Source organism: Marmota flaviventris, chromosome 18 (assembly GCF_047511675.1).
Source record: "Marmota flaviventris isolate mMarFla1 chromosome 18, mMarFla1.hap1, whole genome shotgun sequence".
Taxonomy (NCBI): Eukaryota; Metazoa; Chordata; class Mammalia; order Rodentia; family Sciuridae; genus Marmota; species Marmota flaviventris.
The window spans coordinates 14,385,580-14,410,918 of record NC_092515.1 but is presented as its reverse complement, the minus strand read 5'-3'; the positions used below and the strand labels follow the sequence as shown (position 1 = coordinate 14,410,918).

Below are 25,339 nucleotides of genomic sequence, written 5' to 3'. Positions count from 1 at the left end.
CTGACAGCCAGGGCGCATTCCCTGACTTGTCGTTGCTGTTGCTGCTCCTGTTTGTCCTGGGGGCTGAACCCAGGGCACCTGGCCACGGGGTCCACAGGGAGCCCCCCACTTTATCACTTGGAGACGGGGTCTCCCTGCGCTGCTGGGAGGAACCTCCAACGTGGAATCCTCCTGCCTCAGCCTCTCAGCAGCTGGGCTGCAGGTGTGCGCCTCTGCCCTCCAGGGGTTAAGGTCAAGGAGGGCGTTTGTATGTGAACGAAGCCATTTAAAATGTAAAGGACACTTAGGACAACTTAGATATAAGAGATAATTAGTATCAAAAGCCCCTTTCTACTTACTTCATGTATCACTCTGCCCTTGAGGTCCACACGTCTCCTGGGTTGGATTATGTCCCCCATAGTGTGTGGGGAAGTCCTAACCCCCGTACCTCAGAGGGTGACCCCATTTAGAGACAGGGCCATTGCACACAGGAGCAGTTAAGATGAGGTCATGGAAGGGGGCTGGAATGAGTTAGGTCTGGTGTCCTCATAAGAAACCGAGGAAGAGAGAGGAAGGGGAGACCCCGGGGAGCAGAGGCCGTGGGACAACGGAGGCACACATTGTGGGTGCCTCTGAGGAAGGCCCAGGATGGCCACAAACTCCAAAAGGATATCCGAGGCTCATGGTTTCAGAGTCTTGAGTTTATAAAAAGCTGGTTCCATTTCTTGGAGCTCGAGATGGGGATGGACATCAGGGCGGAGGGTGTGGCAGAGGGAAGCAGCTCACAGGACGCCCAGGAAGCAGACTCCATGCCCAAGACACCAAATGGATACGCCTAGCCCCGTCCCCATTGCCCCGCATCCTTCAGCCACCCCCGGCCTCCAGTGACCGCTCAGTTAATCCCTCAGGGGTTAAATCCCTGATGAGGCCAAGGCTGTGGCCCAGCCATTTCTCCCCCAGACCTTCCTGCATGGTCACACACGTGACCTTAGGGGGGACACCACATCTGAACACACCAAAGACCTAGGACACTAAAACACGCTGTCCCTGGCATCGACGTGGCGGGGACGGAACACCCAGGGCCACTCTGCAGCTCTCCCGAGGTCCCAGCTCACTGGCAGCCAGACCTTGGCCGTGGTGGTATGTTGTCACCATGGAACCCTGCAAGGCCCCAGATTGTGTCTTTCTTCACCCACGGCCAGTTGTCACCTATTACCTGCCCAACACCGCCAAGGGGCCACAGGCCACTGCCCTGAACAGAATCCTGGGACAGAGGATCTGGGTGACTATGGAACCTGGGGACCCAGCAAGCCACACTGAGCCTCCTGTCAGCATGGGGACACCTGGGGAAGGGGTTACATGGAGTCCTGACCAGGCAGGGCCAGAGATCTATGGTGATGAGAGAAGATAAAATAGAACCTCTGTCCTGGTCCCCTCCCATCCTGGCCATGACAGTAAGCGATGACATCCCAGAGGTGAGGGCAGAAACCAGGGCCGTCCTCAAAGGGGGAGGGCGGCCATGATTCCTGGAGCATTAGGACTGTTTTCCAGGCGGGTGCACAGCTCTGGTCCCAGAGGGGCAGCGTCCCTGGGGCAAGGACCAGGACCAGGCTGCCATCCCGCTGCGGTGCCAGCAGAGGCCTCAGTCCTGAGCACCAGGGAGCAGCTTGTGGCCCCTGCCCGCGAATGGGAGGGCTCCCTGCAGGGTCCCAGGACAGCCCAGGGGACACTCTGACTTCTGCCCAGGAAACCAGGACCCCACAGTCTGAGACCCTGGCTCCCACGGCAGACCCCAGACAGGTGACAAGGGGCTGTGGGGAGCTGCAGGTGGGGGAGACAGAGATGGCCACCAACAGGACACACACGGACACGGGCCTCGCAGGAGAGCCTGGGACTCGCCGTTTATTTGCACAATGTTTACAAAAGTAGAAAAATAAACAAAATTCATTGGATCTGAGTCTGAGAGTCACACAAATAAATAAGGCCACGTGGAGGGCTGGGGACAATAAATTAAGGAGTGTCGTCGCTGACAGATGAGACCTGAGATTCCTCGACGGCTCAGCAGGGTGTGGGTCAGACGCACAGGTGTCCACTGGCCACACACTTCAGGTCGCGCATCAGCAGGCGGAGGAGGTTGAAGGTGACAGAGGCCTCGAGACAGGCGGGGTACTCCTGTGGGGACGAGGGGCTCAGTGGCTGCCGTGGCCAGGGCCAGCTGCTCCAGCCTCCGTCCTCTGACACCCACTCACCTTCTCGGGGGCCTGCTGCAGCCTCTGAAGCCAGTGGGACAGGCGGTGGCGGTGGCGACCCTGGGGCCTGGGGCCTGCTGTGGGCTGAGCCAGGGCCTGTGGGCAGAGGAGGGCGTGTGAAGTGGGCCTGGGCACAGGGGACGTGCGGGTGTCACAGCCATGACCCAGCCGCCCAGGACCCCAGGACTCACACAGGCCTGCAGCTGGGACTGGATGTGGCCCAGCGTGTGAAGGGGCTGGTCCAGGACGTCCCCCAGGGTCGAGTTGGCCATGGTCCCCAGGACCCGCAGCGTCAGGGCCAGCTCTGCCTGCAAGGCCACAGGGCGCTCCCACACCTGAGGGGGACAGAGACAGTGAGAGGTCTCCCTGAGAGAGAGCTGGGAGGGACAGGGAGGGAGGGCAGGGAGAGGAGGGGGAGGGGCAGGGAGAGGGCACAGCAGTGCAGGCAGGACTGGGGAGGGACAGTGGGCAGGGAGGGAGAGGGACCGGTGAGAAGGACAGGGTCCCTGGGAGGCGCTGAGTGGGCCCCGGAGGCCAGGCTGGCCTGGCTCTGCCAGCTCACCTGCAGCTGCCGCAGGTCCCAGGGCCTGGGGAAGAGCGGGGAGCGACACTCGAGGTCCTTGAGCAAGTGGGACTCCTCCTGGGGAGCAAGGGCACAGGTTAGCCCACACTGGAGGGCGAAGGCTGGACCACAGCAGGGGCCTGGAGGGGCCAACGGTAGGAAGAGGGCAGGTTCCCTCAGGGGAAGGGCAGGCTCCCTGCGAGAGAGACCTCAGGTCCCCCAGAGCAGCCAGAGCGGGAGGGAGCCCAGGGTGGACAGGGCAGAGGCCAGCCCTGCAGGGAGGCTGAGGGCCACCCACAGAGCTGCACGGGGAGGCCCAGGGAGGAGGCCAGGGCACAGGCAGGAGGGACAGGGACACTCACAAAGGCGTCTCTGGCCTTCCTGAAGGCCTGCAGCTCCCGTGGGGCCAGAGTCTTGAATTGGGCCATGTCACAGTCCCTGGCATCTGGGTGGGCGCTGAGGGGACTGGGCACAGGAACTGCCCGTGTCCTCGTCAGCACCGCAGACGTCAGCGTCAGGAGGAGCCAGCAGCCTGCAGCCGTGCCTGGAACCCGAGTGGACAGGGTCAGGGGCTGGGGATGCGAGGACAGAGCGGGGACTGGGGGCGGTGACCTGGGCCACGCTGTGGGGCTCACCCAGCTTCATCCTCGGGTCTGGTGGCCGTCAGCGATGGGAACACAGGGTGCGCCTGCGGCTGTGTCCAGGCTCTCTCCCGAGGTCCTTGGGTCTGGGTGCTGCAGTGTCCCCAGCTTCTGTCCCCGTGGTGCAGGGTGGACTGTCCCTGCAGCTCCATGGGGCAGCATTTATCCCTGCTCAGGGCAGCCCCAGCTGATGTAGGAAAAGCGAAAATGCGCCCAGGCCTGCGCTGGCCACCAGGGGAGCCCAGGCTGGGGAAGCCCGGGGGCGGGGCCTCGCACAGGTGAGCAGCTGAAGCGAAAGGGAAAGGGACAGGGACTCAGCCTGGCCATGGCAGGAGACTCCCAGGGAACCCTCAGCCCTGGGGCGGCCCTGAGTCACAGGAAGGGGTTCTGGTGGCTGCTGGGAGGGACCCAGGACTGGGGTGCACAGAGAGATGGGGACCAGCCTCGGGCAGGATGTCCCTTGCAGGGACGAGATGGCAGGGCACCCCAGGGAGCGGCTGCCCTGAAGATTGCAGCTTCCCACAGGGCGGGGAGGGGGCAGGGTGGAGGCTGCTGGCGGGAGGGTCAGGAAGGGAAGGTCCAGAGTGAGGAGGCCAGAGCACCCCACCCCTCTCCACCTGCTGCCCAGAGCAGGCCAGGGACAGAGCCCTGGAAAGAACTCGAAACTGTCCTTCCTGAGCACTGTTCCTTGCAGGGGCAATTGGCAACTGGGCAGCTGCCCTGTGCTGTGTCAAGTAACACAAAACAAAACTGGAGAGGCAGGGGCACAGCAGGGCGTGTGCAGCAGGCAGGTCCTGAGGAGAGGCTCTGAGCACAGAGCCAGGGGAATGAGGGACGGAGCCCACTCAGGGAAGGAGAGCCACCCCTTGTGCTGAGCCCTGTCATGTCCAGCTTTGCTCCAGATGCTTCATCTCACCTGGCACTGGACATGCACATTCGCACCCAGGGAGCACTGTGGCTTGCCTCCTTTTGCAGTAAGTAGTAAACTACAGAATCTCAGAGAGGTTAAGAGACCTGCCTAAGGACACACAGCAAGGAAGCAGTGAGGTCAAGACTGTGTTTCCTCTGACACTTGGAGGCCAATCCCAGTCTCCCTTGTGGTTGGGTCTCCTGGACCTAGAGCTCATGACTGTGAGAAAAGACAGTCCTCTGTGACACTTGCCTCCATCCCAAAACCTATGTCCCTCATTCACACTTCCAGGAAACGGATACACAGTCACACTCTCTGAGCTCTGATTCAGACAACGGCTTCCAAATGGAGAGCAGGATATGCCCAATGCACCTCCCAGTTCAGTTTCCAGTACAGGAGCCTTAATCCTGCCTGGAGGAGACACTGTACCCACTGCAAATCTGCACATTGTCACAGATTGCAAATCCCTTGGCACCACACTGCTTTTGTCTGTGTGAGTGTGAGTGTGTTAGTGTGAGTGTGAGTGTGTGGTGTGGGGATGGGACCCAGGGCCTTGCCCATGTTGGCCACTGCTCTGCCACTCTTCCACATGCCCTGTCATCTGCTTGGACAGTCAGCCCAGGCAGTGACCTGCAATCGCTCTGGAGCTCAAGGCCCTTAAGAGCTGTGTGGCCTTGGGGAGGAGGCTGCAGGTGGCAGCCAGGAGGGCTAGTCCCCTGGTTCGGACAAAGAGCACTAATCCGAGTATTTCTGTACCTGTGCGCAGGCTCCTTTGATGGACGTCATTTGGGAAGACCCCGAGGATGTCAGCAAGGACCTTACAAACACCACTTGCAGGTGTGCTGCTCCTTTGCAAGAGAAGCAGCCGCCCTCTCTGTGCAGATGGGGAGACTGAGCCTCCCACAGATCTCACTTTCCTGGAGTAGCTCTAATTGAATGGCAGGGTCAGAATTGACACTCTTGTCCCCTGATTCTGGGCATTCAGTCCTTCTTGCTGTTGAGGGCGAGTCCAAATGAAAACACAGAACAGAAAAGATGGAAGGCAACACTGTGTATGAACTGTAATAAATTAACAACAGGGGTCAGGAGCGCTAACAGGGACTTCACAGTACAAGGAACACACATGTAACAGAGTCCAGGGAAGACACTAATCCAGGACCAGGTGCCCTTCACTCCCCAGTTCCTTCAGGAATGGGGGCCCTTTGGATGTCGGTCAGAGACTCAGAGATTCAGACTCTCAAGGCGGCTTCCAGGGTCCCAATCAAGGGACACGATTCCTGAAGTGGGTTGAGGTTCCTGGCAACCTCAGTGTTGAAGGCAGCGAGGGTCGTGCCCAAGTTCAAGGCTCTTCTGCCTTACTAGCCACTGGAATAACTGGAGGTCATTCATCCACGATAAAGCCCCGCATCCTGGGGACCCACAACTTCTCTCAGGGAAGAGCGGGTGCCAGTGGGTCCTGGTGGGGCCAGTGTCTGGAGCCTCAGCGTCCATTGGCCAAGAGACATGCCCGGTCTAGGGCCCAACATCCAGTGGCTCCAGGTTCGGGATCCCCGCGAAGCCCAGCAGGTCAGACACAGGGTCCCGAGTGCGCCAGCAGCCTGAGGTCCCGCGTGAGCAGGCGCAGCAGGTTGAAGATGACAGAGGCTTCATGGCAGCGAGGCGAGTCCTGGAAGCCGGCAGGAGTCAGGACTGTCCTTCCCCAGGACCTCCTGGACAGGGCCCCGTCGCCCCCAGGCTCCTGGTTATCTTTCCACCCGCTGCTGTCCCCTCGGTGGGAGCCCTGCACTGCCCGCTGCACTCACAGCTCTGCGTGGTTTGTGACGCCTCCGCGGTGGCCTGGGGGACTTCCTCCTGGAGCCCTGCGGGATCAGCTGGAGCTGCAGGGGCGACGCGGGTCAGTGGGGCAGCCGCCGGCCCCTGCGTCCCTCCTAACCAGACCCAGACCCAGATTTCTTGGGCACCACGAGGACGAGAATCGCTGTCACTCACGCAGGTCTCCAGGTCGCGTCCCGCGGCCACCAGCAGCTGCAGGGTCTGGTCGGTGCCAGGGAGCATCTCCGGGTGTCGCAGGCCCCTCAGCACCTCCTGGGCGTCCGCGATGCTGCGGGCCACGTGGCGCAGCCCAGCACAGGACTGTGGAGACCCGATGGCAGTTAGAGTCGCCGCGCCAGCGCCCCGCGCCCCCTCCCAGGCACCTGGCCTCACCGAGGGCCGCGGATGGTCCCTCCGGGGGCGGAAGGAGCAGTTGCGTGGCCTCCAGCTCAGGGTCTCTTCCTCCTGCGGGACAAGCGTCAGGTGAGGCTGACACCTAATCGCGGAGCCCGCGAGGATGTGGGGACGCGGCGCGCGTCTGGCCAGGTGGCTCCCCCCCCCCCCCGTGGTCCCCTGGGCGCAGCAGCTCTGCGACGCGGGGTCGGGGCTGAGATGTGCCCCGCGCTCCATCGGCCCCGCCCAGCGCCGCCACCGGGACCCCCCGCCGCCCAGCGCGACGTGTCCCTCCGCTGGCGCCCAGCCTGGGTGGTGCTGGAGCTCGGGCTCTGGGGAGCGTCCTGCTCAGAATCCTGCTGCACAGTCCCAGAGGCGCGGGTCAGCGCTGGTCGCTGAGGCGCTGGGGACATGGATGGGTGCGCGCTGGCCGCTGGTGGGCTCAGGGCTGGGCGCAGGGCTGGAGGGCGGTCCCCACTCACATAGCTGTCCCTCAGCGCCTTGACTGCCGCCAGCGCCTTCGGGTCCAAAAAGCGGTAGTGCGACAGCAGGCAGAGCCTGGGCACTGTCCCCCTGGAGTCCGACTCCACACCCAGTGTCCACAGGACCCACAGCCACAAGGCCACCCAAAAAGCTCCGCTCCTGGGCCTCATCTCTGGTCCTGCAGGAGGCGAGGACGTCAGGGAAACCCAAGGATGAGCCTTCCAGGGCAGCCCCCTGCCTGTGGTTCCAGTGGAGGGGTCTCATCCTCAGAGAGCGTGGCTGATCCCATACAGGGACAGACCGCTTCGACCTCGATGGTCTCCACCGCTGCCCTCTCTCCCTTCACTCCTCACCCGTGTCTCCCTCCCCTGCCTTGGGCTGCTGCGGGACCCACCGTCCACCATCCTCTGTGTGGGGAGCTGAGCGCTGTCCACCTTCCACACTGCTCCCTGCTCCGGCCATGGCAGTGGCTTTTATGAGGGAGAGCTCGTAGCCGGGCTTCCCCAACCTGGGGATCCTTTCTGAACGTCAGCGCTGGCTCCAGTCCCCCAGGATCCCAGCCAGGGTTACCCAATAAATGGTCCTGAGCCAGAGGTGGCTTCCGGCCGTCCCTGGCCACCAAGTTCAATCTCTGCTCTCCCTCTGTCCTTTCTCTTTGTCCTTATCCTTCTTCTATCTTCATAACAGACCCCGAGCAAGCAACCACAGCGCCCCAGGCTGTGTGTTAAGCTTACTCGAATCCAGGTCATCTCGGGGTTTGAAGGACACACTATGTGGCTTTAAGGCCTGTCCCGTAATGCCATGGCCGCCTTGAAGCTTTTCAGGGTCTACTTTGCTATCTGTTTTCATTTCACCAGTCTCTTCTCTCGATTCCTTCCTTCCTTCCTTCCTTCCTTCCTTCCTTCCTTCCTCCCTCCCTCCCTCCCTCCCTCCTTCTTTCTCTCCTTTTTGGGATCCATCCCTCTTCTTATTCCTTTTACAACCAACGTTCAGCTCAGAGTCTCTGGGTCTGTCTCAGTCAATCTGTGTGTTTCAGTTTTGAATAAAGTTGGTCTCCATCTTTGATGACGGTACCCAGTCATGTTCATAGAATAAGGCCTGAGAACAGAAAATCACAAAAGAAAAAATAAAGACCTCACCTATGATGTCCCCACCTTTCACCCCACCTCTGCATCAGTTTTCCAGATAAAAACTTTCTAAAATGTTAGTTGTGTGTACCCTTTCTGATTATTGAGGTGACACTTTCTTATAAACATTAATATAAAAACACCACTTGGACAGTTGGAGGAAGCCTTGAGTCCCACTTCCTAGAGGTAGACCTATTTTTAACAATTTGTAAGTATTTCTCCTGTTCTTTGCCTTTCTGTGAGCAATTGCACTCCACCTGGAATCAGCTTTCCTCCATTTGGTAGCTGCTGTTCAGGTGTCTTCCTGATCTCTGTTGGCATCTTCCCACGTCTTTAATTACAGCGTATCAGTTAAGGTCAGCAGGCAACAGCTGGCCCAATCAATTTAGGATAATTTGAGGCGAGGTTGACACCAGGAGCATTTACGAAAGGATTGTGTCCTGAAGGAGAGTGACAAGGGACAGTGCAATTTCCTAGGGCCTGCAGGGGCCTGGGCGGGCACCCCTTGCCCTAAAGGAAGGAGCAAGAGGAGGATCTGGTTGCTGGTCCTGGGAAGGAGGGTCCCACAGATGGGTCAAGGAACAGATCAGCTTGGGTCGAGCCACAGGGAGGAAGCGGGAGGAGCCAACACCCTGCCCTCCTGTCCCTCTCCCTGGTTTTACTGCTAAAGGTCTCTTAGGGGCCAAAGGCCAGCCTCCTCCATCCAGAGCAGGAGGAAGGAGCAGGGACAGTGGCCTTGGGGAGACCAGCCTTTCCCAGCTTCTGTCCCAACAGGATCATTGACTAACCAGCCTCCTACTGGTTGGCATTGAAGTTTCCCCCATTGTTTGATTAAAGCCTTGGTTTTCAGTGGGGTTGGGAGAAGGGACCATGTTTCCCCCCATTATCTTAACAGTATCTTTCTCAGAGCCACGATTCCCAATTTTCAGTTTTAGCTTTAGTTTTAGTTGTTTTGATTATGCCTTTCGTATTGTATCCAAAAAGTCATCAACAAGCCCAAGGTCACCTAGACGTTGTCTTCTAGGGATGTTCTGGTTTGGCGTTGTACATTTAGGTTTATGCTACATGTTGAGTCCATTTTGGTGAAAGGTGTGGGGTCTGTATCTAGATTTATTTATTATTTTTTTGCATGTGATGTTCAAATGTTTCAGCACCATTTGTTGAAAATAATAAAAACCTATCATTTCTCCATTTTGTTGATTTTTTTTCTCCTTTCTCACAACTCGGTGGACCACATTTGTGTTGTTCTGTTCCTGGGCTCCACTGATCTATCCACCTATCATTTGGCCAACACCCCCCTGTGCTGACCGTCATAGTTTTGAAAGAAGTCTTCAGGTTACATCATGCCAATCCCCCCACTTTGCTTGTCTCCCTTACTATTGTGTTGCTCTTCTGGGTCTTTTGAATCTCCTTACAAACTGTTGATTTATCCGTATCCTCAAATAACATGCTTTGATTTTTTTTTTCAGTGCTGGGGATAAGCCCAGGGCTTTGAGCACCCCGGCAAGCCGGGGTTTGGGTTGGATGGCACAGACTGTGTAAAAAAGAAGTTGGGAAGAACTGACTTCTCACAATATTGAATCTCCCTATCCATGAACATGGAAGATCTCTCAAGTTTTAGATATATGTAATTTCTTTCATTAGGGTTTTGTAGTTTTGCTAATACAGATCTTATACCTGTTGTGTTAGATTTGTCCGTAAGTATTTCACTTTTGGGGGGTGCTAACGTAAATGATGTTTTTTTGTGGGGACTGGATATAAACCTTGTATGTGCTAAGTATGGGGTTTACCATTGAGTTATATCCTCAGCCCTATAAACAGTGCTTTTAATTGCAAATTCAAATTGTGCATTGTAATTAAACAAGAAAGTGATTGACATTTATGTATTAATCTTGTATCCTACAGCCTTGCTACAATTACATATTGGTTTAAAATTGTGGGTTTTTGGAGTTTCTTTTTTCCTACCAGGGATTGAACTCAGGGGCATTGGACCACTAAGCCACATCCCCACCCAATTTTGTATTTTATTTAGAGACAGGGTGTCACTGAGTTGCTTAGGTCCTTGACATTGATGAGGCTGGCTTTGAACTCAAGATCCTCCTGCCTCAGCCTCCTGAGCCGCTGGGATTACAGGTGTGTGCAACCGTGCCTGGCTCTATAATTGTAGTTTTAAATGCATCATATTGAACACACAGGACTATGAAGGAGGCTAATTATACCGAAACAAAATTACCAAACCAGAAAAAGAATTTTGTGATACAGTAATATAAGTGTCTCTTCATCGATGTGTTAAGGAGCAAGATACAGCAACTCGTCTAATAACTACTATACATTGGAGGTGGTAATAACTATAAGTGATATTTCAAAGGTGTGTGATACCGCTGTAATGTGCTGAAAAAATATGTGTCTTCTTTCAATGACTTTGTCGATATTAACAGATTCTAATACTATTGTTGTTTCTTTCTTCTGTTTTCTTCTTTCTTTGATTCTGGTGCTGGGAATGGAACCCGGGGCTGGAGAAAGCTAGGCAAGTGCTTGTCCTGTCCCATCATCCCCGAAGTAGAATACACATAAATTGTGAGCAGTGAGTATACCAATTCTGAAAATTTAAAATAATTGTTATGTTTTTGAGGTCTACTATTTTGAGTAAGGTAATAGGCGAATGGTTAGAACATTTGACATCATATATCTGTTTTCTATATTTATATACAGATGAATATATACACAAAGGGTATATAAGCTCTAGATGATTATTTGTAACCTATTTTAATGCATCTGCATCGATTTCATTGAAATATTCTCAGAAACAAAAACGTGGCACTTAATGGGTTAAAAACCACAATGAGATCCCATTCCATACCTACCAAAACAGCTAAAAGAGAAATCTGCGGTAAGACCCAATGCTGGTGAGGACGCAGAGAAACTGGATCACTCTCGCATTGCTAGTTAGACTGCAAAATGGCACAGCCACTCTGGAAAGCAGTTTGACAGCTTCTGCAAAAACTACCATGTGGGCTGGGGTTTGGGCTCAGGGGTGGAGCACTCGCGTTGCACAGGGGAGGCACTGGGATTTCAGTGGCTCCTGGAGTGCAGGAGGAGAAGCAGGCGGTGCAAAAAGACAAACCTGTGTTTGGAAAGGAGTCCAGGCCACTTGCCCTGGAGCAAGAGTTGAGCCAAGCCTGGCACCAGACCATTGTAGGGTAAAGTCCTCTGAGCCAGGCAGGGATCCCACGCGGCCTGGGGCCAGCGATGACGTTGCGAAAAGGGTACCTGGGACGGGGAAGCCTGGCGGGGAAGGGCTTCTCATCCACTCACATAAAAGTCACCATGGATGGCCCTGAGGCCACTGCGGAAGGTGGACACCACTCTGCACACCACACAGGAGACAGAGAGGGGCACCTCCAGGCATCGAGTGCACATCGGAGGTGAAGAGGGAGGGGCCAGAGGTGAGAGGACACAGGGCCTCGGGGTCCACGCGGTCTGTCCTCTGCATGCCTACAGCGCATGCTCTCTGAGGACCCCTCCACTCAACCAGAGGCAGGGGGCTGCCCTGGAAGGCTCATCCTTGGGTCTCCCTGACGTCCTCGCCTCCTGCAGGAGCAGAGATGAGGCCCAGGAGCGGAGCTTTTTGGGTGGCCTTGTGGCTGTGGGTCCTGTGGACACTGGGTGTGGCGTCGGACTCCAGGGGGACAGTGCCCAGGCGCTGCCTGCTGTCGCACTACCGCTTTCTGGACCCGAAGGCGCTGGCGGCGGTCAAGGCGCTGAGGGACAGCTACGTGAGTGGGGACCGCCCTCCAGCCCTGCGCCCAGCCAGAGCCCTCAAGCGGCAGCGCGCACCCATCCATGTCCCTAGCGCCCCTGCGACCAGCGCTGAGCCTCGCCTTTGGGACTGTGCTGCAGGATTCTGAGCAGGACGCTCCCCAGAGCCCGAGCTCCAGCACCACCCAGGCTGGGCGCCAGCTGAGGCGCACGTCGCGCTGTGCTGCAGGGGTCCCTGTGGTGACGCCAGGAGGGGCATTTCAGCCCCGCCCCCGCGTCGCAGAGCTGCTGCGCCCAGGGGACCACGGGGGAGCCACCTGGCCAGACCCGCGCCGCGTCCCCACATCCTCGCGGGCTCCGCGATTAGGTGTCAGCCTCACCTGACGCTTGTCCCGCAGGAGGAAGAGACCCTGAGCTGGAGGTCACGCAACTGCTCCTTCCGCCCCCGGAGGGACCATCCGCGGCCCTCGGTGAGGCCAGGTGCCTGGGAGGGGGCGCGGGGCGCTGGCGCGGCGACTCTAACTGCCATCGGGTCTCCACAGTCCTGTGCTGGGCTGCGCCACGTGGCCCGCAGCATCGCGGACGCCCAGGAGGTGCTGAGGGGCCTGCGACACCCGGAGATGCTCCCTGGCACCGACCAGACCCTGCAGCTGCTGGTGGCCGCGGGACGCGACCTGGAGACCTGCGTGAGTGACAGCGATTCTCGTCCTCGTGGTGCCCAAGAAATCTGGGTCTGGGTCTGGTTAGGGGCCGGCGGCTTCCCCACTGACCCGCGTCGCCCCTGCAGCTCCAGCTGATCCCGCAGGGCTCCAGGAGGAAGTCCCCCAGGCCACCACAGAGGCGTCACAAACCACGCAGAGCTGTGAGTGCAGCGGGCAGTGCAGGGCTCCCACCGAGGGGACAGCAGCGGGTGGAAAGATAACCAGGAGCCTGGGGGCGACGGGGCCCTGTCCAGGAGGTCCTGGGGAAGGACAGTCCTGACTCCTGCCGGCTTCCAGGACTCGCCTCGCTGCCATGAAGCCTCTGTCATCTTCAACCTGCTGCGCCTGCTCACGCGGGACCTCAGGCTGGTGGCGCACTCGGGACCCTGTGTCTGACCTGCTGGGCTTTGCTGGGATCCCGAACCTGGAGCCACTGGATGCTGGGCCCTAGACCGGGCATGTCTCTTGGCCAATGGACGCTGAGGCTCCAGACACTGGCCCCACCAGGACCCACTGGCACCCGCTCTTCCCTGAGAGAAGTTGTGGGTCCCCAGGATGCGGGGCTTTATCGTGGATGAATGACCTCCAGTTATTCCAGTGGCTAGTAAGGCAGAAGAGCCTTGAACTTGGGCACGACCCTCGCTGCCTTCAACACTGAGGTTGCCAGGAACCTCAACCCACTTCAGGAATCGTGTCCCTTGATTGGGACCCTGGAAGCCGCCTTGAGAGTCTGAATCTCTGAGTCTCTGACCGACATCCAAAGGGCCCCCATTCCTGAAGGAACTGGGGAGTGAAGGGCACCTGGTCCTGGATTAGTGTCTTCCCTGGACTCTGTTACATGTGTGTTCCTTGTACTGTGAAGTCCCTGTTAGCGCTCCTGACCCCTGTTGTTAATTTATTACAGTTCATACACAGTGTTGCCTTCCATCTTTTCTGTTCTGTGTTTTCATTTGGACTCGCCCTCAACAGCAAGAAGGACTGAATGCCCAGAATCAGGGGACAAGAGTGTCAATTCTGACCCTGCCATTCAATTAGAGCTACTCCAGGAAAGTGAGTTCTGTGGGAGGCTCAGTCTCCCCATCTGCACAGAGAGGGTGACTGCTTCTCTTGCAAAGGAGCAGCACACCTGGAAGTGGTGTTTGTAAGGTCCTCGCTGACATCCTCAGGGTATTCCCAAATGACCTCCATCAAAGGAGCCTGCGCACAGGTACAGAAATACTCGGATTAGTGCTCTTTGTCCGAACCAGGGGACTAGCCCTCCTGGCTGCCACCTGCAGCCTCCTCCCCAAGGCCACACAGCTCTTAAGGGCCTTGAGCTCCAGAGCGATTGCAGGTCACTGCCTGGGCTGACTGTCCAAGCAGAGGACAGGGCATGTGGATCAGTGGCAGAGCAATGGCCAGCACGGGCAAGGCCCTGGGTCCCATCCCCATACCACACACTCACACTCACACTACACACTCACACTCACACAGACAAAAGCAGTGTGGTGCCAAGGGATTTGCAATCTGTGACAAGGAGCAGAATTTGCAGTGGGTACAGTGTCTCCTCCAGGCAGGATTAAGGCTCCTGTACTGGAAACTGAACTGGGAGGTGCATTGGGCATGTCCTGCTCTCGATTTGGAAGCCGTTGTCTGAATCAGAGCTCAGAGAGTGTGACTGTGTATCCGTTTCCTGGAAGTGTGAATGAGGGACATAGGTTTTGGGATGGAGGCAAGTGTCACAGAGGACTGTCTTTTCTCACAGTCATGAGCTCTAGGTCCAGGAGACCCAACCACAAGGGAGACTGGATTGGCCTCCAAGTGTCAGAGGAAACACTCATAGTCTTGACCTCACTGCTTCCTTGCTGTGTGTCCTTAGGCAGGTCTCTTAACCTCTCTGAGATTCTGCAGTTTCCTACTTACTGCAAAAGGAGGCAAGCCACAGTGTTCCCAGGGTGCGAATGTGCATGTCCAGTGCTGGTGAGATGAAGCATCTGGATCAGAGCTGGACATGACAGGGCTCAGCACAAGGGGTGGCTCTCCTTCCCTGAGTGGGCTCCGTCCCTCATTCCCCTGGCTCTGTGCTCAGAGCCTCTCCTCAGGACCTGCCTGCTGCACACGCCCTGCTGTGCCCCTGCCTCTCCAGTTTTGTTTTCTGTAACTTGACACAGCACAGGGCAGCTGCCCAGTTGCCAATTGCCCCTGCAAGGAACAGTGCTCAGGAAGGACAGTTTCGAGTTCTTTCCAGGGCTCTGTCCCTGGCCTGCTCTGGGCAGCAGGTGGAGAGGGGTGGGGCACTCTGGACTCCTCACTCTGGACCTTCCCTTCCTGACCCTCCCGCCCAAAGCCTCCGCCCTGGGCCTCCCCCTCTGGGAATTGCAGTCCTCAGGGCAGCCGCTCCCTGGGGTGCCCTGCCATCTCGTCCCAGCAGGGGACATCCTGCCCGAGGCTGGTCCCCATCTCTCTGTGCACCCCAGTCCTGGGTCCCTCCCAGCAGCCACCGGAACCCCTTCCTGTGACCCGGGGCTGCCCCAGGGCTGAGGGTTCCCTGGGAGTCTCCTGCCGTGGCCAGGCTGAGTCCCTGTCCCTTTCCCTTTCGCTTCAGCTGCTCACCTGTGCGAGGCCCCGCCCCCGGGCTTCCCCAGCCTGGGCTCCCCTGGTGGCCAGCGCAGGCCTGGGCGCATTTTCGCTTTTCCTACATCAGCTGGGGCTGCCCTGAGCAGGGATAAAAGCTGCCCCATGGAGCTGCAGGGACAGTCCACCCTGCACCACGGGGACAGAAGCTGGGGACACTGCAGCACCCAGACCCAAGGACCTTGGGAGAGAGCCTGGACACAGCCGCAGGTGCACCCTGTGTTCCCATCGCTGACGGCCACCAGACCCGAGGATGAAGCTGGGTGAGCCCCACAGCGTGGCCCGGGTCACCGTCCCCAGTCCCCGCTCTGTCCTCGCATCCCCAGCCCCTGACCCTGTCCTCCCGTGGTCCAGGCACGGCTGCAGGCTGCTGGCTCCTCCTGACGCTGACGTCTGCGGTGCTGACGAGGACACGGGCAGTTCCTGTGCCCAGTCCCCTCAGCGCCCACCCAGATGCCAGGGACTGTGACATGGCCCAGTTCAAGACTCTGGCCCCACGGGAGCTGCAGGCCTTCAGGAAGGCCAGAGACGCCTTTGTGAGTGTCCCTGTCCCTCCTGCCTGTGCCCTGGCCTCCTCCCTGGACCTCCCCGTGCAGCTCTGTGGGTGGCCCTCAGCCTCCCTGCAGGGCTGGCCTCTGCCCTGTCCACCCTGGGCTCCCTCCCGCTCTGGCTGCTCTGGGGGACCTGAGGTCTCTCTCGCAGGGAGCCTGCCCTTCCCCTGAGGGAACCTGCCCTCTTCCTACCGTTGGCCCCTCCAGGCCCCTGCTGTGGTCCAGCCTTCGCCCTCCAGTGTGGGCTAACCTGTGCCCTTGCTCCCCAGGAGGAGTCCCACTTGCTCAAGGACCTCGAGTGCCGCTCCCCGCTCTTCCCCAGGCCCTGGGACCTGCGGCAGCTGCAGGTGAGCTGGCAGAGCCAGGCCAGCCTGGCCTCCGGGGCCCACTCAGCGCCTCCCAGGGACCCTGTCCTTCTCACCGGTCCCTCTCCCTCCCTGCCCACTGTCCCTCCCCAGTCCTGCCTGCCTGCCTGCTGTGCCCTCTCTCTGCCCCTCCCCCTCCTCTCCCTGCCCTCCCTCCCTGTCCCTCCCAGCTCTCTCAGGGAGACCTCTCACTGTCTCTGTCCCCCTCAGGTGTGGGAGCGCCCTGTGGCCTTGCAGGCAGAGCTGGCCCTGACGCTGCGGGTCCTGGGGACCATGGCCAACTTGTCCCTGGGGGACGTCCTGGACCAGCCCCTTCACACGCTGGGCCACATCCAGTCCCAGCTGCAGGCCTGTGTGAGTCCTGGGGTCCTGGGCGGCTGGGTCATGGCTGTGACACCCGCACGTCCCCTGTGCCCAGGCCCACTTCACACGCCCTCCTCTGCCCACAGGCCCTGGCTCAGCCCACAGCAGGCCCCAGGCCGCAGGGTCGCCACCGCCACCGCCTGTCCCACTGGCTGCAGAGGCTGCAGCAGGCCCCCGAGAAGGTGAGTGGGTGTCAGAGGACGGAGGCTGGAGCAGCTGGCCCTGGCCCCGGCAGCCACTGAGCCCCTTGTCCCCACAGGAGAACCCCGCCTGCCTCGAGGCCTCTGTCACCTTCAACCTCCTCCGCCTGCTGATGCGCGACCTGAAGTGTGTGGCCAGTGGACACCTGTGCGTCTGACCCACACCCTGCTGAGCCGTCGAGGAATCTCAGGTCTCATCTGTCAGCGACGACACTCCTTAATTTATTGTCCCCAGCCTTCCACGTGGCCTTATTTATTTGTGTGACTCTCAGACCCAGTGAAGTGTTTATTTTTCTACTTTTGTAAACATTGTGCAAATAAACGGCGAGTCCCAGGCTCTCCTGTGAGCCCCGTGTCCGTGTGTGTCCTGTTGGTGGCCATCTCTGTCTCCCCCACCTGCAGCTCCCCACAGCCCCTTGTCACCTGTCTGGGGTCTGTCGTGGGAGCCAGGGGGTCGGACTGTGGGGTCCTGGTTTCCTGGGCAGAAGTCAGAGTGTCCCCTGGGCTGTCCTGGGACCCTGCAGGGAGCCCTCCCAGGTCGCGGGCAGGGGCCACAAGCTGCTCCCTGGTGCTCAGGACTGAGGCCTCTGCTGGCACCGCAGCGGGATGGCAGCCTGGTCCTGGTCCTTGCCCCAGGGACGCTGCCCCTCAGGGAGCACAGCCCTGCCCCGTCTTCCAGGCTTGGGATCTCTGCTCCTTTCTCCCCCTCCTCTCTTCAGCCTGTGGCTGAAGAGCATCCTCTGGTCTTAAGGGCCCCTGTGCCTGGGTGGGACGCCATCACCCAACCAAGACAGTGTCCCTAGTTAAAGTCCGCAAGCCTTAAATACCCTTCATGTCCCTTTGTCAGAAGTTCCAGGGCTGGGCTGGTTGGCTTCCTGGGAGCCCTCGTGCAGCCTGTCCCAACACTTGGTGACTATGTGTCATGTGTGTCATTGTGTGTCATTGTGTGTGTGTCCTGGTGGTCCTGGCCCCTCAGGATGGAGGGGAGGCCTGGGGCTGGGCTCAGTGGGAGAGCGCTGGCCTGGAGTGTGGGAGGCCAGGCTTCGACCCTCAGCGTCACACAAAAATCAACAGCAACCAACCTACAGTGTCCGGCTACAGCTGAGGATGTTTTTGAAGTGAAGTGTGAGGGGATGGTGGGACAGTCCCCTCCTCAGCACATTCTCGTTCCCTTCACCCTCCTTCCTTCCTCCACGGGTCAGGAGGCTTGTGATGGGGTGACCCCGACCCTTGTACGTGAATGGTCAAGCCCTGGTCACCATGATCTTCCCTACCTTTCACTGAACATGGTCAGTCGCACGACCAATGTGTCCCCAGCCGATGACCGGGCACTGAACATATCCTTCCCTGCTCTGGTGCTACAGCCCCACTCCACCTGGTGACCAGGGACAGGTGTTCTTGACAGATGTTGGCTGCTCTCTTCCCTCACTGGGCATTTGGCAGAAGAGTACCGCGACGGGCCACCAGCTGACCTTCGTGTCCACTGGCACACTTGGCGGGTTCTAGGTAGAAATTCTACTCCTCTGGGAGGGCCGGCCTCTCCAGCCGCTGAGCCTCCTCTGGGGGATCCCTAAGGTGTCAGGGGGGGCTATGATCAGCAACGCCCCTCTGGTATTCACCCTTTGATTCCCAGGCTCATTTGTCTATATTCTGGGGACCCTAATGAGAGACTGAGGGTCCCTCTGAGAGCTATGGGCGTCCCTCGGTGTGCTCCTTGGTGTTGGTATTATAATGAAATACCCGAGGCCAGGCCTCCTTTGTAAGCACAGTAAGTTCAGACGCTGCTCCCAAGTGCCAGGGTTCCTTCTGCCGACGGCCTTCTTGTTGGCCAAGCCCTGAGTTGGCACATGGCCGGGAGGTGCTCCTGCACCTGGGGTCCTCCACCGTCTGTCCGTCTTCCAAACCGTGCGAGTTCCATCACCATGTTCCCATCTTGGGTCCGTATCTCCTCCCAGTCCCTTCCTGGGGCCCAGCTCTCGACACCACAGTGACTAGGAGACCCAAGCAGCACAACTGTGAAGGAGGAAGAGCTTATCTGAGGGCTCGGGGCTTCAGGGCTCTTAGTCCAGGGACAGCAGGCTCCATCCCGGGGGCTCAGGTGCGTCAGGACATGGTGGCAGAGAGGGTGGTGGAGGGAAGCGGCTCACGTGGTGATCAGGAAGCAGAGACTCCACTCTCCAGATGCAGGTACAGACCCCGATCCTCCACCCTATGCCCACCTCCTCCAGCTACGCCCCTGCCTCCAGTTACCCCCCAGTGAATGCCATCAGGGGGTCACCTCACTGATGACTCTAAGATTCCCACGACCCCATCATTTCCCCTGGACCTTCTGGCATCGTCTCACACGTGAGCGTTTGGGGGACGCCTCACATCCCCACCTTAGCAGCACCATGGTAGGTCGGATCCGTTTCTGCCCTCCACACCTCACAGTGGGGTTCACTGTGCACACAGGAAGCCTTGGGGGAGGCCCAGCCCAGATCCACGCCAAGGTGCGGTCTGCCTCACAGAGTCTCACTGCCAACCTGTCACCCAAGCTGCACCTCTAAGAGGTCGCTTGATGGCTCTGAGGGGCCATGAGCTTCTACCCAGGGGCCTGGGAGGAGCAGGAGGCCCAGCCCCCGCCACTGCTCGGCTTCCTTTGTAAGGAGTGTGTCTCAGCCCTGCTGAGGTTCTGCACGTCTGTCGCGCATCCGGTTTCCGTGACCCTAGGGGTTCTTCCTGGCCAAGGCCCGAGGTCAGGAAGGGCACAGCCATGGCTGGCTTATGCCAGGCCAGGTGCCCCCTGCCCTTCCAGGGCAGAGGCTCCTGTGTGCAGGCTGGGCTACTGGACACCTCTGCCCGGCAGGCTCCGCCTCAGCAGCGGCTCTGTGACAGCCTGGTGCCCGGGGGCTCGAGCACTGCTCCACACTGGCCCTCAACTGTCACCACAGCTGCTCAATCTTGTGCCCTCGGTTCTGAGCCGTGGCTGATGACGGGCTGGGATGTCAGCGACTGGCCCAGCCACGATTTCTCCTGGTTGATGAGTGCCACTTGGTGCTAGATTCTCTGGGGACCAGGACGTGAAAAGTAAAGGACCGTTACACTTTGAGCCGCCTCTCTGTTGTGCATTGAGTGGATCCCCAAAGACTGAGGTCCTGGAAGCTTGGTCCCCAGTGTGGCAATGGGGGGCGGTGGTGGGGCCTTTAAGAGATGTGGCCTCGTGGGGGGAGGTTAGGATGTTGGGCCTCTGCCCTCCGCAGGGATTAATTCTGGCTTTGCAGAGTGAGTTTGCTTTTGAGAGATCTGGTTGGTATGAGGGGAGGTCCCTCTACCTGTGCACCCGCTTCTGAGTACTGCTGAGTCCCTTTCCATGTCGTCCCTACGTTGTGATATATGGCAGGGCCCTCCCCGAGGCCAAATGGATGGAGCAGCTCCATCTTGGGCTTTCGGTCTCTAAAACTATGAGTGAAATGATCCATTTTGGCTTATAAAGCACTCAACCTAAGGCATTTTGCTATAGCAACAGAGAGCTACAAGGCTCTTTCAGCCCATCCATATGCCTTGGTCCCAGGTGTCCTCACCAGCATCACCTCAGCTTTCATCTCTCAGGCTGCTGACCAAGTGCCAGGGTGGTACCACTGCTCCTGTGTCCAGATCTGGTCACCTCGGGCTACTTCCCATTTCTCATGTGGACTATTTCCTTTGCCACCTGGACCTGTGCCCTTGGGAATCTTGCCTCCCTCCGGTGTGTCCGGCCCCTGGATTCAGCTGTGAACTCCTGTCCTTTCTCCTTAGCCTCCTGGGAGCCAGTCCACCCGTGGACCATGCACTGGCCTTTCATTCTCCACCATTGGTCCTGAGGGTACCTGCCGTGGGGCCACGGGACTGAGCAGAACAGGTGCTGGTTTGACATTGTGCCCGTCAGGGAGTCAGGACCCCTGTTCCAGAAGCCTTAGTGTCCCCTGGTCCTGCCTGTCCCGGATCCTGCACCCATCAGCTCCATTTTGGAATCGATTGCTGTTTGGTGTCCCTGATCTGATTTGGTGGGTCACTCTGTGTGTTGTGGCCCTGTAGTTCCTCTCCTCTGTGACCCGATAACGGGCTGGATGCTGCTTTGGGACCCTCTGTTCTTTTCTGTCGATGCCTTGACCTTGCTCCAGTCCCTGGGGGCTGCACTGGGACTCGCCCGTGGGGGCCCCGTGAACTCTGAGCAGGGCACTTTCTCACCACACACCTCTGACCGGAGGGTCTGTTGGGCCATCAGCCGGCCCTGGGCCCTAGGCTTCCTGTCCAGCACGACATCGCCCCACGTTAATGCCCGGGAATCATGCTTGAGCAACATGTCACTTTGACAACGTGCCTAGCAACCCTGTGGCTCTTCCTGAGTGACAGGAGGTGGGAGGCACTGGCTTTATTTGGAGGGGTCTGACAGCCCGGAACCTGGATTCCTAGAAACTTCACACCTGAGACCAGAGCTGGGCCTTCCTGGGGTCATCTACTCCCCCGGGAGGTCGTTCTTCCAATGTCCTCGTCACATCTTCCCTCTTCCTCTGGCGCAGGGATGGTCTGGGGGAGGGCGGCGTGGCCCCCACTCAGCTGATACTGATTACGGCAGGGCAGCAGGCTGCAGGCCCCGGCCAGGCTCCCCCTGGGCTCTGGACGTCCTCTGTCAGTGGGAACTCCTCGGCCTCCTTTCCAGTGGGGACCGGGGACTGCATTCACCCGCTCAGTGGCCACATAACCAAAGTCCTAGGACCTGTGTCCTCCTTGTAGCCAGGATTCCACGTCCAGCACAGCAGCTGCAGGATGACCTCTCCTGGGGGAGACTGCAGAGGCCCCTGTCATCTGTCAAGGTCCATCTGGGTTTGATGGGGACAAGGGGTGAATTAAATGGGGGTTCGAGGTGGACCCAAATTCCTGCAGCCTTCCACATTTGAGGATGGCCCTGGTGTCTGCCGTTACTTCTGGACACTATGACTGTGTTTTCCGTCATGGCCAGGATGGGAGGGGACCAGGACAGAGGTTCTATTTGGTCTTCTCTCATCACCATAGTCTCTGGGCCCCCCCCGGTCAGGACTCCATGTAACCCCTTCCCCAGGTGTCCCCATGCTGACAGGAGGCTCAGTGTGGCACGCTGGGTCCCCAGCTTCCATAGTCACCCAGATCCTGTGTCCCAGGATTCTGTTCAGGGCAGTGGCCTGTGGCCCCTTGGCGGTGCTGGGCAGGTAATAGGTGACAACTGGCCGTCGGTGAAGAAAGACGCAATCGGGGGCCCTTGCAGGGTTCCATGGGGTCAACACACCACCACAGCCAAGGTCAGGCTGGCAGTGAGCTGGGACCTCGGGAGAGCTCCAGAGTGGCCCTGGGTGTGTCTGTCCCCCCCAAGTCGATGCCAGGGACAGCGTGTTTTAGTGTCCTAGGTCTTTGGTGTGTTCAGATGTGGTGTCCCCCCAAGGTCACGTGTGAGACCATGCAGGAAGGTCTGGGGGAGAAATGGCTGGGCCACAGCCTTGGCCTCATCAGGGAATTAACCCCTGAGGGATTAACTGAGGGTCACTGGAGGCCGGGGGGTGGCTGGAGGAAGCAGGGCACTGGGGACAGGGCTGGGGGATACACCTGGTGCCTGGGGAGGGGAGTCTGCTTCCTGGGCGTTCTGTGAGCTGCTCCCCTCTGCCACACCCTCTGCCCTGATGTCCAGCCTCCCCTGGAGCCTGAGGAACCAGCCGGCTGTCCCCGGATTGAGACCTGGGAACGGTGAGCCCTCGGGTGAAGGTGTCCTGCTCTAGGACTGTTCTGGCTGGGTCCCTTCAGCCACCCCAGTGAAAACGCTGACAAAAACAGGCTTCAGGAACAGGGCAGCCCAGGGGGCTCAGAGGGACAGCTTCCACCGTCTTCCAGGTCTGGAGGCCGGAAGTCACACCTGGAGCCCTGGGCAGGCCGGTTCCCTCTGACACCTGTAGGGGAGACACCTTCCTCGTCTTGTCCAGCTTTTGGTGTTCTTGGGGGTGATCCTGGCATTCTTCAGAGGTACCCCCCAATGTCTGCCTCCATTGTCCCAAGGTCTTTCCTCCCTGGGGGCTCGCTGGGACAAGGACATCAGGGACACCAAAGGCATGAGCCTTCCAGGGCAGCCCCTGCCTGTGGTTCCAGTGGAGGGGTCTCGTCCTCAGAGAGCGTGGCTCATCCCATGCAGGAGACCCCGACGGTCTCCACTGCTGCCCTCTCTCCCTTCACTCCTCACCCGTGTCTCCCTCCCCTGCCTCCGGCTGCCGTGAGACCCACCGTCCACCGTCCTCTGTGTGGGGAGCTGAGTGCTGTCCACCTTCCACACTGCTCCCTGCTCCGGCCATGGTGGGGGCTTTTATGAGGGAGAGCTCTTAGCCGGGCTTCCCCGACCTGGGGATCCTTTCTGAACGTCAGCGCTGGCTCCAGTCCCCCAGATCCCAGCCAGGGTTACCCAATAAATGGTCCTGAGCCAGAGGTGGCTCCTGGCCTGTCCCTGGCCACCAAGTTCAGATTGTGTCATTTAACCCTTAACAACCTCGGGAAAGCAGGGTCCTGTCATCACTCCTTACAGACAGAAACCTGACATCCAGCAACTTAAGGGGACTGTCCCCAAATACACAGCTATTAAACTGAAGTGGGGTTTAAAGGACACACTAGGTGGCTTCAGGCTTTTCCTCTAATGCCATGGCCACCCTGAAGCGTCTCAGTGCCCCCTTTGCTGACTGTCTCCATTTCCCCAGTCTCCTCCCTCGGGATCGTCATCCATTTCTTGGCCTTTTTTCTCTCTCTCTCCCTCTCTCTCTCTCTCTCTCTCTCTCCTTTTTGGGATCCATCCCTCTTTTTATTCCTTTTCCAACCAACGTTCAGCTCAGCGTCTCTGGGTCTGTCTCAGTCAATCTGTGTGTTTCAGTTTTGAATAAAGTTGGTCTCCATCTTTGGTGAAGGTACCCAGTCATGTTCATAGAATAAGGCCTGAGAACAGAAAACCACAAAAGAAAAGAAGACCTCACCTATGATGTCCCCACCTTTCAGCCCACCTCTGCAACAGTTTTCCAGGGTATAAAAACTTTCAACAATTTTAATTGTGTGTTCTTGTCTCAAAATAAAATTGAAAAGGGCTGGGGATGTGGCTCAGGGGTTAAGCAGCCCTGGGTTCAATACCCTGGTTTTAAACAAATAAACAAAACCCTCATTTGAGGGATTGTGTGCAGGGGGAGTCAGGTCACTTTTCCAAAATTATTTGGATTTACCAACTAAAAGATGTGATGTTGGGAAGGGTGGGGAGAGGTGATAGAAACTTGCAAGGTATGCTTAAGACATTTTGGGGTGTATCTTCTAATGTTTTGGTAGTATTGCCCTTATGGGTTTTTAGAATAATTACACTCTAAACATTTTGATGTTTCATAAAAGTTCTGTGCTTTTTTAAATTCAATGCACCCAAGCATTTTCTAATACTTTCCTTTACAAAAAATTTTTTTTGGATGGACACAGTACCTTTATTATTATTTTTTTAATTTTATTTATTTTTTTAAGAGAGAGGAGAGGGAGAGAATTTTTTAATATTTATTTTTCAGTTTTCGGTGAACACACATCTTTATTGTATTTTATGTGGTGCTGAAGATCGAACCAGCACCCCGCACATGCTGGGTGAGCCTGTTACCGCTTGAGCCACATCCCAAGCCCATTTTATTTGTTAATTTTTATGTGGTGCTGGGGATCTAACCCAGTGCCTCACGCATGCTAGGCAAGCCCCCTACAACTGAGCCACAACCCTGGGCAATACTTTCCTTCTTTATAATTTTATTCATTTGTTTTAATGTGGTACTGAGGGTTGAACCCCGTCCCTGACACATGCCAGGCAGGTGCTCTACCACTGAGCCACAACACTAGCCCCAAGCTCTGTGCTGTTGAACAGGAAACTTACACTCAAAAAACATGAGTTTGGAATATTAGTGAGTAAGAGGGAATAGCCTCGAAAAAAGTCATTATTCATCCATAATTGTCAATATTCATTAATTAACTTAATGACAATTCAAAGTGGTCCCCTGAAGAAAGCATGGATATTTTGCTAGAACAGACCTCAGCCATTCTAATAGGGACAGGAGACAGCAACCATCTCCAACCACAACCCAGACATCTGCGATCAAATCCCCACTCCAATGGGCCTCAGTGTCCTCATTTGTACAATGGCGGGTAGGAGGATCTACCCACCGTGTTGGGGGAGAAAACCCAGTGGACACAGGAGGAGAGGGTAGGATGGGGCTTGCCCGCGGGAGATGCCCGCCCGCCTTGGCAATGTCATTCTAAGCCACGCTTAAGGACAGTCCATGGTTCTAGTTCTCAAGAAGAATCTACTACTTCTATAATTAGTAAAGAAATGAATATTACTTAATATCAGAACAGGAAAGTGTGTGTTCAGCAGAGGCAAAGAAAAGGCAGGGAAAGGAAGGAAGAAGAAGAGATGGGCAAGTAACCCCAAGGCCCAGGACGGGAGCAGGACCACTGCAGGGTGAGCTCCCAGGCGGCCACCTGTGCAGGTGGGCAGGGAGCCGCACTGTGGCTGGTGAGAAGGGAAGGTGGGCTTTCAGTGGCTCCTGGAGTGCAGGAGGAGGAGCAGGCGGTGCAAAAAGTCAAACCTGTGTTTGG

The 25,339-nt window shown here is 57.6% G+C and overlaps 4 protein-coding genes across 4 annotated transcripts; 2 read left to right on the top strand and 2 right to left on the bottom strand.

Moving 5' to 3' along the window:
- Positions 1 to 2,052: 2,052 nt before the first annotated feature.
- Positions 2,053 to 3,435, bottom strand: LOC114083001 (interferon lambda-3-like). The gene is made up of 6 exons (XM_027924124.2): positions 3,426 to 3,435; positions 3,153 to 3,334; positions 2,791 to 2,868; positions 2,420 to 2,563; positions 2,229 to 2,324; positions 2,053 to 2,151 (listed from the first exon to the last, which is right to left on the bottom strand). Exons 1-6 carry the CDS (start codon positions 3,433 to 3,435, stop codon positions 2,053 to 2,055), a joined length of 609 nt encoding a protein of 202 aa, XP_027779925.2.
- Positions 3,436 to 5,908: 2,473 nt separating this feature from the next.
- LOC114083000 (interferon lambda-4-like) lies at positions 5,909 to 7,491 on the bottom strand. The gene is made up of 6 exons (XM_071604183.1): positions 7,383 to 7,491; positions 7,029 to 7,207; positions 6,547 to 6,618; positions 6,331 to 6,474; positions 6,144 to 6,218; positions 5,909 to 6,007 (listed from the first exon to the last, which is right to left on the bottom strand). Exons 1-6 carry the CDS (start codon positions 7,489 to 7,491, stop codon positions 5,909 to 5,911), a joined length of 678 nt encoding a protein of 225 aa, XP_071460284.1.
- A 3,996-nt stretch (positions 7,492 to 11,487) lies between these two features.
- LOC139702652 (interferon lambda-4-like) lies at positions 11,488 to 13,012 on the top strand. The gene is made up of 6 exons (XM_071604182.1): positions 11,488 to 11,602; positions 11,754 to 11,932; positions 12,314 to 12,385; positions 12,458 to 12,601; positions 12,703 to 12,777; positions 12,914 to 13,012. Exons 1-6 carry the CDS (start codon positions 11,488 to 11,490, stop codon positions 13,010 to 13,012), a joined length of 684 nt encoding a protein of 227 aa, XP_071460283.1.
- Positions 13,013 to 15,482: 2,470 nt separating this feature from the next.
- On the top strand, positions 15,483 to 16,866 carry LOC139702651 (interferon lambda-3-like). Its single transcript, XM_071604181.1, has 6 exons — positions 15,483 to 15,492; positions 15,584 to 15,765; positions 16,050 to 16,127; positions 16,356 to 16,499; positions 16,595 to 16,690; positions 16,768 to 16,866. Exons 1-6 carry the CDS (start codon positions 15,483 to 15,485, stop codon positions 16,864 to 16,866), a joined length of 609 nt encoding a protein of 202 aa, XP_071460282.1.
- Positions 16,867 to 25,339: the final 8,473 nt, after the last annotated feature.

What these genes read in the sequence shown, in the direction of transcription:
- LOC114083000 (XM_071604183.1), bottom strand. Translation starts at nt 7,491, where the DNA reads ATGGCCGGAGCAGGGAGCAGTGTGGAAGGTGGACAGCGCTCAGCTCCC. An exon ending in AGGCGCTGAGGGACAGCTAT is followed by an intron (nt 6,619 to 7,028) that starts GTGAGTGGGGAC and finishes CTTGTCCCGCAG; the next exon opens with GAGGAAGAGACCCTGAGCTG. An exon ending in GACGCGACCTGGAGACCTGC is followed by an intron (nt 6,219 to 6,330) that starts GTGAGTGACAGC and finishes TCGCCCCTGCAG; the next exon opens with CTCCAGCTGATCCCGCAGGG.
- LOC114083001 (XM_027924124.2), bottom strand. An exon ending in GGAAGGCCAGAGACGCCTTT is followed by an intron (nt 2,869 to 3,152) that starts GTGAGTGTCCCT and finishes CTTGCTCCCCAG; the next exon opens with GAGGAGTCCCACTTGCTCAA. An exon ending in TGCAGCAGGCCCCCGAGAAG is followed by an intron (nt 2,152 to 2,228) that starts GTGAGTGGGTGT and finishes TCGTCCCCACAG; the next exon opens with GAGTACCCCGCCTGTCTCGA.
- LOC139702651 (XM_071604181.1), top strand. An exon ending in GGGACCTGCGGCAGCTGCAG is followed by an intron (nt 16,128 to 16,355) that starts GTGAGCTGGCAG and finishes TGTCCCCCTCAG; the next exon opens with GTGTGGGAGCGCCCTGTGGC. An exon ending in TGCAGCAGGCCCCCGAGAAG is followed by an intron (nt 16,691 to 16,767) that starts GTGAGTGGGTGT and finishes TTGTCCCCACAG; the next exon opens with GAGAACCCCGCCTGCCTCGA.
- LOC139702652 (XM_071604182.1), top strand. Translation starts at nt 11,488, where the DNA reads ATGGCCCTGAGGCCACTGCGGAAGGTGGACACCACTCTGCACACCACA. An exon ending in GGGACCATCCGCGGCCCTCG is followed by an intron (nt 12,386 to 12,457) that starts GTGAGGCCAGGT and finishes GGGTCTCCACAG; the next exon opens with TCCTGTGCTGGGCTGCGCCA. An exon ending in GTCACAAACCACGCAGAGCT is followed by an intron (nt 12,778 to 12,913) that starts GTGAGTGCAGCG and finishes GCCGGCTTCCAG; the next exon opens with GACTCGCCTCGCTGCCATGA.